General features: G+C 32.6%; 1 protein-coding gene across 2 annotated transcripts in view; it reads right to left on the bottom strand.

The window, feature by feature from the left end:
* Positions 1-12,095: 12,095 nt before the first annotated feature.
* Positions 12,096-13,259, bottom strand: part of LOC141389584 (organic cation transporter protein) — a 35,731-nt gene continuing 34,567 nt past the window's right edge. For both annotated transcript variants that reach the window (XM_073961310.1, XM_073961317.1), the window contains exons 6-7: positions 13,066-13,211; positions 12,096-12,989 (exon numbers count right to left, since the gene is read on the bottom strand). In XM_073961310.1, coding sequence (XP_073817411.1) covers positions 12,894-12,989; positions 13,066-13,211 — 242 coding nt within the window. In that variant the 3' untranslated portion in view covers positions 12,096-12,893. The remainder of the gene's footprint in view (positions 12,990-13,065; positions 13,212-13,259) is intronic.

The following is a 13,259-nucleotide window of genomic DNA, read 5'->3' as shown; positions in this document are numbered from 1 at the left end:
AATGACACCCAATTTTTTTCGAAATTAGTTTTTTTTGCATTTATTAATTAATTATTAATATTATTATAATTTTTTATTTATTATATTATGGATATTGATGAAATTGGTCGTATTATGTACATTAATCACAAAAACATACGATTGTATACAAGTAAATGACTAAAAACTGGGGCCTAATTATGTGATTCGATTCGATCGAGAATTTACTCGTGAATAAGTTTTCGACACGAGAAAAAAACGGCATGATAAGACTCGATCGAAATCACTGATCGAATGTTTCGAGAGTAACCGGTAATCGAACTACGTGTTCTTTGGGGAAAGTTATGAAGGTAGACGTCAAAAAATGTGTTTATTTCAAATCAAAAACTAAAAAACAAAATTATGAATGAAAAAATGTAAATATTTGTGGAATTTTTTGAACAATACATTGAATAATAATTTCGGAATGAAATTGTGCTAAGAAAATATGAAAATTAGTAATGTTTGCAAAATTGTTTTGTCATTCTTGTTACAGATTGCTAATACATCTACCTTAATAATTCTCTCTCAAAATAAATGAGAGAATTTGGTGGGTGTTTTGCATTAGCCTCTCTGAGAGAGTATTTCCTTTGGTAAACAACGGGGGATGAATTATTTAAAATGCACTTTATTAAAAGTTGTTCACCTTTAAAATAAAGCCTATTAATATTAAACAATTTTTTGTTTTGCAGAAATGCTTATTTTTTCAACTTATATTTTAACGACTGCAAACACTAATTTTTTGTTAATGATAGCATGCATATGTATTTATTTTAATTATAATTTTATCACAATTTCTTAAAACGACTGAAAAGGACTTTTCCCAATTTCTCTTATTTTGTGTAAAAAATGCTCACAATTATTTACTAATATCATTTTTCCTCTATAAACCGTCAATAAACAACAATTTTTTACATTTTAAACACAAATACAATAAGAAATCTTTCATTTTGTTTGTTTACGATAGGCCATTTGGCTACGAGAAATTACTCGCAAATTTATGCTCAATTTCTCGATAATTTTACTCGATAACGAATGTTGTCATCCCAACTTTGAGTACTCGGGTCGAAACAACTCGATGTCGAATCACGTAATTAGGCCCCTGACTTTGCATATGAATGCTATAGCATTCACGTCATCCTACGTCACCATGAAAATGAATGCTATAGCATTCACGTCCGCGAACGTGTTAATTTTGTACATCTCCTCATTGTATGTGTGTATATAACATATTTCAGTGTTTCAATTTAAAAAAATTAAAATAAAAAAGAAATAATTAAAAAAAAAACTAAGTTACAGCGCTTTATTTATAAATGCACCAAAAACAAGAAAATAATTCTGTTGTCTGTCTGCCTGGCTACCCAAAAGTTTTTAACAAGTTTTGCAAATTGTTACAGAATGTTATCTATTAACCATGGCACAATCATAGAGTCCAGCTGATGTATTGCGAGTTGTCAAAAAAGTAGTTGTAATTGAATAACACAAAATTAAAGAACAAATCTTTAAATGAAAAACTGTGAAATTTTGATGGATTTTTGTAATAAAGCGTTTATAAATTAATAACTGCCTAATTAAAATTTGTTGACAAATTGTGTGAATCGCTTTATTTTTGGAAAACATTTTAAAAATTTCACAATACTTAACTGGTTTTTGTTGTAGTTGTTGGCTGATGCATCTACCTTGGTAAATATGCCTTATTATTAGACATCGGATTTTGAATATTTGCATATTTTTTATTAATAAAGATACGAAAATTCTGATTGGACCAAAATTCGTTTTGAAGAAAACTGAATGCAATGACAGGCTCATAGTTTTTATTTTTTTTGCATATTTTGCATATGCACGAAATATGCAAAATATGCAACTAATTTTTTTGACGAAAATCGTCAAATTAAATTTGGAAAGTCATCAAAAAGTGTTCTAAATTATGTTTATTGTCGTTAAACGTCGATTTCTTAGCAGATTATTATGTTATAAATTATAATTCCGCCACAGCAATAAATCTGGACTAAAAGACTTAGAAAATTTCCTATAATCCAGCACAACAACAACATAAGTTGCTTTCTAATACAAATTTGTTCAAAAACTCAATCAGAAATGTCAAAATGAACGTATCCAAATATGTTGATAGTTTCTGCTCCGCCAAAATTGTCTGACAGAATAACAAATGAGCTAGAAATTAAGACTAAGAAAATATTGAATATAACATAAAATCTTTCATATTTTACTAAAAACATATAACATATAAAAATATATACAGGGCAATCGTGAATATTTCCCTCTGAATTTTCCGCACGGAAGATAATTTTAGAAAGTAAAATTCTTTTAAAATCAATATTTGTTTAAGTTGAATGCTACTAGATTCGCTTCATGATGACATATTCTAGACGAATCGACAAAAATATTCCCTTTTTGGGCATAAATGTGGAAATAACAAGTGGGAAAAGCGTTAAGTTCGGTCGGGCCGAACTTTTTATACCCTCCACCATAAATTTCAGCCATTTCGGTGAATTAATGTGGCCACAACCTTCAAAATACCGAAAATCGGAAGTTACCGTTCTATGGGGGCTATATGATGGCATGGACCTATACCTACAAATTTCTGGGGGAAAGTTTTATACCCCCAACGAACACTAAATACCAAATTTCAGCCATCTAGGTGTGATAATGAGGCCAAAACCTTCAAAATACCGAAAATCTGGAGATATCGTCCTATGGGGGCTATATCAAAACGTGGACCTATATAAACATTTTATGGTAGACATGTTTCTTATCCTTTGGAAACACAAAATACAAATTTGCAACCGATTCTGTTGTCAAATGGGGCTAATACACTCAAAATATATTAAAATGACGCGTACTTTATGTGGAGCGTTATATGGGGGCTATGCCAAAACGTGGACCTATATAAACCAACTTTGGTATCAATTTTTTTTGGCCTCTGGAGACACAAAATACCAAATTACAACCAATTCGGTGGTAAAATGGGCCAAATATCTTAAAAATTCCTTAAAACGACGACGCGTCACGCGTCATTTTGTATGGGGGCTATACGAAAGCGTGGACCTACATAGCCCGCTTTCAATACCAAAAGTCCTACGTACAAATAATAGATTTTCCCAAAATTTCATCCACCTACGTCAATCCGTTTGGACGCTAGAGTGATTTCCACAGACGGACAGACGGACAGACAGACAGACAGACAGACGGACGGACATGGCTATATCAATGTAGAATTGAACGCTGATCAAGAATATATATAGTTTGTGGGGTCTACAATGATTATTTCGAGTAGTTACAAACGTAGTGACAAACTTAATATACCCCCATCCTATGGTGGAGGGTATAAAAATTGTGAAATTGGGGAAGGGAAACAAATTCCCCACGGAATTTTTATTCATGATTACACTGATAACTATATTTTAATACCCCAAGGGTATTATGTCTTAGTGAATGATTCCTTTTGATGATCTGCATAGATTTGCACTTATCCGTCTGGCCAGGTCTTTTTGAAAACAAAGTACAGGTCACATTTATAGACCAATTCGCATAAAATTGGAGAATTTTTAGCCCTAGGGCGATCCCTGTTTATTTTTGTAAGAATCGATATAGATTTGGATATTACCCCCATATATACAGTATAATCTCGATAATCCCTACACCTCAGGTTTCGGCGGTGTCCGAATTATCAATTTATCCGGATTAACGAATAGTAAAGAAAATAAATTATTTTCTATGATTAAATCACTCGTGGTAGTTATATAATAATACTTTTTTAAATTCTAATTGCTAATACCGAAATTTTAAATGAAATAAAAAAGTAAAAGGTGCTCTACGTGTTAAAAATAGTGAGATTTTTCTTTACGACCATCCGGACACTTTTAATGGCATTGCCCGTATTTGTTCCTTTCTTTACTTTTTACCAATTTACCATGCAACAAGACTCACTTTTCTCAAATTACAGAAAAAGCTAATCAGATTGTGAAAGCAGAGCTAGAAATATGACGTTTTTAAAGTTTACATCAGGATGTAAGCAAAACAAGGGACAGGTGCGAAATTTCATTTTATTGGAAAATTAAGATTCCATGAAATCTTTGCCTTTGAGGTGTATAGTGTCTTTGGCAACTTTAATGGCAGTATTGCGGCGAATATTTTTCTTAATATATTTATTTATATCCTAGACAACAAGACTAATGTGTTATAAAAGGTGTTATATCCTTGTACTCGCTAATTTTTTCTAAATGTTGCTGAAACAGTTTTTACAGCAACTCCTTTATACAACTGTCCAAATTCGAAACATTTGTAATAATTAGTACGAATTATCGAGTGTACGGTCAGGTATAAGTTAATTAATTGTTTATACAAAAAGGTTCCGACTTTTCGGCTGCGTTATCAAAATTGTTTTCCTGTAGCAGGAATGAAAGAACTATATTTTTTTTAGCATTCCAAATGCTTTTCTAGCAGAAATATGAGTGTGGTTTTGCCATGTTAAAGATAATTCCAAGGTTTTGACTTATTTTACCACTACCACGCTATTGAGTGGTTTTTCTGAGTGACGTCATTTTGCACTAATCATTGGCGTTCTTCATTTTGCTTATTATTCATCGTGGATGGGTATAACAATAATGAATTACTTTTCGCCGAGGAGTGAACATTTCCCAATTCTGCATTAAGCGGTTGTATGCATACAATATACAAATAAAATTATGTATTTTTAGTGCATTAAACTAATACCATGTCATCAATATTAAAGCGGCAGTTAGAACTTTTTTCCAAAGAATCTTTTTGACCACAAATATTGGACTAAACACTATAAAATATATTCAAACCTAATATGTGGATATTCAAAACGTGTACTTCTAATTATAGTTATATTCCAGAACCTGGAATCGTAAATGGTACTCTAGTACTTTTTCCCATTTTGCGCTAAAAAACGAAACATTTTTCCAAAAACTAGGGAAAAAAATCCGCTTTTATCTAAATAAAAATTGTGATGATTAATTCTAGCTCCTTTGTTTTTCTGCTAGACAGTTTTGGCCGAGTAGAAACTATCACCATATTTGGACACGTTGATTTTGACATTTCTGATTGAGTTTTTGAAATTTTTCCATTACCTACATTTATATAGGAAGCAACTTATGTTGTAATAGGAATGCTGGGTTATTTGACATTTTCTTACCTTGTGAAAACTGATTTAATTCTTATTAGTCCAGATTTATTGCTGCGGCGGAATATCTGGAGAGTCTCAATAACATAATAATCTGCAAAAAACTATGTTAAACGGCAAAAAACTTAATTTAGAACGCTTTTTTGATGATTTTCCAAATTTAATTGACAATTTTCGTCAATAAAACACTTGCATATTTAGCATATTTTGCATAATTTTTGCATATTTTTCGCATATATTTTGCATATTTTTTGCATGTTTTTGATATGACCCCAAATATCAAAAAATTTACCCTCAAAACGCCTAGATCCAAAATTTGAGTCCAATCGGATAAGAAATAAAAAACATGCTAAAATCCGATGTCTACTTATTATTAACTCAATTTGTGGCCTGTTCCCCTACTTTATAAAGTGGTAAAAGCCGTAAAAGTTGTAAAAGTCGTAAACGATTTTCATATAAATTGTGGGTACGGGAACGCAAAATGTGTAAAAGTGGTAAAAATTGTAAAAACTTTTTAGTTCTGGAACAGAGCTTTGTTTACAGTTCTTCGGTGAGAACTTGCAAGTTCTTTGTGGAGAAATTTCTTCTATTTTTATTTTATTGTTGACCTTTGGACTGTTTAAACTGTTGCTTTTTGTTTGGCTTTAGGTCAGAATGAATAAAAAACAGTGGGTTTGTTTTTTATTTAATTTTTATTGTACCAATATTTCGACTTTCTTTGAAAGTCATCATCAGGGATTTTCACTTTATAAAAGAAAAAACAAATAACAAAATTTGTATAAATATATAAACACCAAAACATAAATTATTAAACGATAATTACATTTACTTTTATCTTTCTGCACAACAAGCTGTCCTACACATCTTCTTTCTGACTTGAGTATTTTCCAACTAAAGTTTTTTATTGTATTTTTCTATTGTATTTCTGTAAATTTGTGCACAGTGTTCTGTGTCCATCTTGTAATTTATTCTCTTCTCTACTGGCACGTTGATGATATGGAGCATTTCAAGCATGTATCTGCGTTTATAATTTTGTTCTTGTGTTAAAATTTGTACATCCTTGAAATTTGGAGTATGCCCCGTAGTTGCACAATGTGCTGCAAGAGCAGTTTTCTGTTCCAAAGGTTTGTGTTTCGCTTTTTGGTCAGACTTATGACCACTCATCCTAGTTTTTAGCTTCGTCTTAGTTGTGCCAACATATACCTTGGGGCATAGGTTGGTCGAGTCACCATTACATTTGATTTTGTATACAACGTTTGATCTGTCTTCGATTGGAACTTTCGTTTTTGTGCGGCTAAAGAAATTGTTGTTGGTATTGTTGCTTTTTGTGGCCAGTCGGTATTGTTGATGATTGTAAAGATTTGAATGAGAAAATCATTCGGAGAATCCTGGAACGTATGTACATCTTTTATAAACTTTTTCGACTTTTTGGTCCGAGTTATTAACTTTTGGGGTGGTTGCATGTTTGATCATCTCGTTAATTGTTCTGTTGGGAAAATCATTCATTTTCAGTATTTCCCTGATTTTCTTCTTGTTTCTTGTATGAAATTGCTTATCACTGATATTTAAGACCCTTTTGATGAAATTTGTCGCGGTGTTTATTTTAATACTTCGTGGATGTTTCGAGTAATAATTTATTAGTCTACCCGACGCTGTTGGTTTTTGATACCAATCCAGAAAAAGTACGTTCCCCTGTCTATATATAATGGAGTCTAGGTAAGGTAAGCAGTTATTAATTTCACGCTCCATCGTGAACTGTATTTGTTTATTGAATCCATTCAAACACTTTAGTGTTTTGTCTACGTGGTCTTTGCTTACTATACAGAAAATGTCGTCGACATATTTTGTTAGTAACCTTGGTTTTACCATCAATTCATCCATGGTTACGTCCAACAGTTTTTCCATAACGATGTCCGAAATGATGGGAGATATTGGTGAACCCATCGGCATTCCTTTTTGTTGTTCAAATATCTTTCCTTCATAGAGAAAGTATCTTGAATCCTTAATACATAAGGTGAGCATGTCTATAAAAAGGTTTTGGGGTATTTTGGTATGCGCTTCAACCACTACACACGGTGTCACAGGGTTTTTGTGCACCTTTCAGGTTATTTTCTCAGGAAGTATGGAACTTGAACCGTCGTATAGGGGCAGCAAGTACATGTTGTTACAACAAAAACTAAAGCGATTCGAGAGCTGTTCCTAAACTGAACTTATCCGAAATGTTGTGTGGAAGGTACCCGAAGGAGTGGAGCGATTGAGTCCATATTGAGTCCATAAGTCTGGTAGAAATTTCACGATGTGCAAAGTATGGACCAAATCGGTTACTCCCTTCAAGAGTTAGGGGGGAGGTACCGGAAGGAGTGGACCGATATAGCCCATCTTCGAACTACAACTAAGTTTGGGTAAAATATTACGAAAGCCAACATTTAAACCGAATCGGTTTATCCGTTCGAGAGTTATCGTGCGCTCCAGCCAGCCAGACAGACAGACGGACGGACATTGCTCAATCGACTGCAAATTGTCTGTAACACATTCGTCCAAACATACTTGGGGTCTCAAACCATTATTTCGATGAGGCACATTTTGCCCGTATGAAAGTGTATATACCCTCGTTAGCATAAATGCTGAGGGAATAAAAAGTGTGTTTTATTTATAAATGCACTTAAAACTAGAAAATAATTTTTCATTATGGAATCTCTCAAATAAAACGCTTGTCGTTTAATATTGTCACAATTTTTAATGCAAGCGTTTTATTTGAGAGAATCCATCATGAGAAATAATTATCTAGTTTTAAGAGCATTTATAAATAAAACACTGTAACTTAATTTTTTAATTATTTTTTTATTTTTAACTATTCAGTAATTAAATTGTTTGGCCACTGAGAACCTCATAACAAAATTATAGCCATTTTAGACCGAAAATGTAAATAAACATTTTAAAATGCCTGAAATCGTGTGGTACCGTTTTATAAGGGCTATACCAAAACCTGGACTTATGTCCATAATTTTTGGTAGGGAAGTTTCTGTGCCATTGGGAACTCCAAACGGCAAGTTTCAGCCAATTCGGTTTGAAAATGAAGATAAAATCCTTAATCCTTAGCGCTATATGAAGGCTATACCAAAACCTTGATCTATGTCCAACATTTTTTATGACGAAGTTTCTGTACCATTGGGAACCCCAAATGCCAAATTATAGCGAATTCGGCCTAAAATACTTAAAATACTTTAAATCGGTTGGTACCGCTATATGGGGGCTATAAGAAAAAATGGACCCCACATTGGTTTTGGTTTCATATTCATGTATTGTCATCCAAAGCTGAAAAGTGTGCAAAGTTTTAGTTTCGATTGGTCAAGTGCAACTGTGTTAAAAATTAGTTACTCGATTTGAACTAAACAGACACCAAAGCAAATTACTTAATGTGGCATATTTTTCTAAATGACGGAGAAATAATGCTACAGTGTTACCATGGAATAACATGGAATCCAAAAAACTTAGTGAAGTCGCCAAATTGGCTGAAAATATTTAAAATCGGATGTCCATTACAAAATCATTATAAACTGGCAATATCTTACATATGCATTTCGAAGCAATTTTTGTACTTTTTTGTCATATTTTGGTTTGTTTAAGGGAAGGACATTCCCTTAAAACAATTTTAGTTAAATATGGAACCTTCATTACATTTTTAAAACATTTATTTGACACCTTGCATTACATGTTAATTATTCTTGTTGGCTATTACTGTTGAACTACTTCGGTTAATTATTTATTTATACACTCAATCTGGTCTTAAACAAGTCGACCAATTATTCTTTGCAAAAAAACCCGACATTTTTATCACAACAATGTGTCATTTTTCACTAATTAATACATGAAAAGTTTTCGTTTTCATAGTGTGAAAACAATTACTTAACAAACTGTATATAACTGAAAACAAGGTTTAGAGCCATACGACATAACCACAATAACATAACCTTTAATTGATGTTTAATTACATTTGTTTTTTTTTTATTTAATGTGCACGTTATTAAATAATAATAAATTACAGAATTACAGTTCTATTCCGTAGCCTAATACCAAATTTGTTTACCCCTTAGTACTTTTCGCACACTTAAAGTATAATTCCAGCATCATATTATTACTATACCCAATTACATTATGTACCATTTACAGCCTGTTTCGGTATGTCGAAAAGAAAATGTGTGCGAATGAAAAACGTCCAAACTCGAGTGTGTTTTTCAAATTTGTTTTTTGTTTTGAAGCAAAAGCAAAGGTAAAAATATTTCGAAAACTAAAGTTTGGGCGTGTTTCATTCGCACACATTTTTGTTTCGACATACAGAAACAGTCTGTTAGTAATTTTCGTAGTATTATATCTTTACGTTTACAGCTGTTCCCCTAAACCAATTATAGCACTATTTAGTACTTTCCGTATTCATAAGTACGAATTTTCTAAAGTTACTCCTTACCTCCAATCTAATTTCCTATAACTCCTCCTTAAAAATTCCAGCTCTACCTCTTTACAAAATAAAAACTTGTACCAAAGTGTGTACCATGGTATGTATTTCCACAACCACATACATACATATCCCAACCCTATATACCAACAGCCAGTATCAAATTTAGTGCTATTTTGTACTTTTCTACACATCAACTGTGATTATCATACCAACATTCAGAATTCTAGTTCCATATTTTAGTATAGTTCTAAAACCAAATTTAGTACCATTTAGAACACATAATTACGAATTTCCAAAAACCCAGTCTTATCTGACACCTTCGGCCCAAGAGTGGCCCTCACCCAAAATTTCAAGATTCTAGCTTCAGCCTTTTAGCCTGAGCGTTGATCTTCAATCAATCAGTCAGTCATCATTACTCAACTCTTTTATAAGTATAGATTAATTTTACAATCATATTATTACTGGACAGCGGAATCCTATGCAAATGCATATATGGAATCTCGTTTTATCACAAAATAAAACGAATTAGGCCCAGAAATGTTTGCTTATTTTGCATATCGTCCATATTTTGACATAATTTTACATATTTGCATAAAATGAGCATATGCAAAAATATATACAAGGATTTGTGGTCTAAAAATCCTACCGAAGTGGCTAAATGTGGTATTAAGACTTGGTTAAGGGTTTGAAACTTTACACCTGAAATTTCATATAGCCCCCATAGAACGGTACCTCCCGATTTCCGATATTTTGAAGGTTGTGGCCTCACCATCACACTTAAATGGCTGACATTTTGTATAAAGTCTTCCTTGGGGTATAAAACATTCCACCTGAAATTTCTGGATATGGGTCCACGTCTTCATATAGCCCCCGGTATCTCCGGATTTCTGGTATTTTGAAGGTTATGGCCTCAATATCCCTCCAAAATGGCTGACATTTTGTATTAAGTCTTCCTTGGGGGTAAACAACTTTCCACCTAAAATTTGTCGGTTTAGGTTCAGGCCTTCATATAGCCCCCATAGAACGGTACCTCCCCATTTTATGTATTTTGAAGGTTGAGGCTGTGGTTATACTTTTCTCTATTTTATTGACTTGTCTCAAAAGAATTTTAAACAGAACCAGTAAGGAAAGGATCAAAGTCGGGCGGAGCCGACTATATGATACCCTACACCACTGTGATTATGAAAAATATATATGGGAGCTATAAGAAGTCTTAATTTATTTCGATATAATTTGGCACATTTATTTTTAGGACGAATTCAGTCGCACATTCCAAATTTCATCAGAATTTGACAGATATAAGGTGTTTGGTGCAGCAAATACGTGTAATCGGCCGAAAATATATATGGGAGCTATATCCAAATCTGAACCGGGTTTGATATAATTTGGCACACTTTTTCTAGACCGAATTCAGTCTCACATTCCAAATTTCATCGAAATTGGACAGATATAGGGTGTTTCGTGCTGCAAATACGTGAAATCGGCCGAAAATATATATGGAAGCTATATCCAAATCTGAACCGATTTCGATATAATTTAGCACATATATTTTTAGGCCGAATTCAGTCACACATTCAAAATTTCATCAAAATCGGATGTATATTGCGCTTTTGGTGCAGCAAATACGTCAAATCGGCCGAAAATATATATGGGAGCTGTTTCCAAATCTGAACCGATTTTCACCAAAAGCAATAGCATTCTTCCTATGACTAAACAAATTTTAGTCCCCAATTTTCAGCTGAATCGGACAAAAAATGCAACCTGTACGTTGCGAACAAAAATACATGGACAGACGGACGGATGGACATGCATAAATCGACTCAGAAAGTGATTATATGTATATCCCCAAAAGGAACTATGGGTCTATTTCGTTTCCTATTGTATGTTACATACAAATGCGCAAAGGATAATACCTCTTACCACAGTGTGGTGTAGGGTATAAAAATTTTACAAAAAAACATTTTTGTACCCATTATTGAAATATTTGTTGCGTAAGAAAATATGTAAAATGCATAAATTTTGCATATGCTAAAAATTAATGCATTTTGCATAATTTTGCATATGTCATATGTTTCGATTTCAATTTAATCAGAAGCCAAAAATAGGCCCAGTCCCAAAATTTGACATGAATCGGACCAAAAATAGGGGTCTCATAAAATTCCGCTGTCTAATTATTAAAAGTATATAATTTCATATCATATATAATTTTATTTCATTTTATATGAATTCAACTAAAAGTGGTTTGTGCCTGACCTTTTTCAATCTTTTAATGAAATAAAAATTATTTTAGTCATTAATGGCAAAAGTTCATTTATGGAATCATGCAAATGAGATCATTTTTTGAGAAAAAAGTTCAAAAAGTCGTAAAACTGTAGGTAGAATTGGTACTTCATAAGAGCCAATGTCACAGCATCTTCTAATATATTTATTTATATATTAAATAATACAAAAAAGTTAAATAATACAAATTATCAGGATTTATTTTATTTTTAAACAAATAAATTTATCTTTGATTAGAGGAAATATGTATCTTCCCCAAACAAAGTCATATACGATTTGTTTAGATATGTGCAATAACAAAATTCAATTTTTTTTTAAATTTTACACTGTAAATGTCATCGAAATAAGTTTTGTTTTTGATAGATGAAAAGTTGATCGATCTAAATCACCTGGTTTTTAATGTAGCAACTTAACTTATTTAACAACAATTTGACATTTTTAATAGATGTGTTGATAGCCTCCCCCTTTAATACTTAATAACATTATTTCCATATATAAAATTAGCGAAAGACACATATAGATCTTCCATCTTCTACATAGTATGAATTTTGAGGTACCCCCGACCCTATGTAATTAAAATCTAAAATGTTGTTGGATACGATGGGTTAACAAAGAAAATTGGGATATACAACATAAGTATGTAAAGTAGGATATTTTAGTGGTAGCACTTTCGTTTAAGATTAAATTTGTAAACGAAAGAGTTCGAAGCCAATCGGCACATAAAAGTGGTAATCGCCTGGTGAGATAGGTCATCCAATCAATATTCAAATCACTTCAAGCTAAATTTTCTTTTTCATAAAAATGAATACTCTTGCGAAATTGGATTCAATTTCGATTGAACAATACACCGATTTGTTATAACTTTTTCTGTGTCGCAGACGACAAACCCTTTTTTATCACAGATGGTTGATGATTAGTTTTAAACGTTTACATAAAAACACACACACACATCGAGGCAAGTAGGTGGCAACATCACGGATGAACATCTCTCATCATTGCCAATGCAATTGCTCCAATAATACCACAAACACCCATTATACTCATCGGCAACAGAGGGTCTATGTGTTCCTGCACAATGAAAAGGCGAAACCACAAACACAAGTCAACTGAATGAAATTCTGAATTTGATTTGAATTTATCTTACCAAAAGCCACATATATGGTACCAGTATCAGTGCGACACCAGCAGCCAAATTACCCATGCCAACACCAAAGTTACGCACAACTGTTGGATACTGCATGGCCGTGTAGGTGGGAATAATGGCATTGTTTGCCCCAATAATACATTTAGCTGTTGGAAAAATTCAATAGAGAAACGTTTTAATATTAAATGTTACAT

This window comes from Musca autumnalis, unplaced genomic scaffold, assembly GCF_047663935.1.
Source record: "Musca autumnalis isolate F117 unplaced genomic scaffold, ASM4766393v1 scaffold_1, whole genome shotgun sequence".
In the NCBI taxonomy this organism is placed as follows: Eukaryota; Metazoa; Arthropoda; class Insecta; order Diptera; family Muscidae; genus Musca; species Musca autumnalis.
Note: the sequence above shows the minus strand (reverse complement) of the source record. Positions and strands in the feature narration are given on the sequence as shown.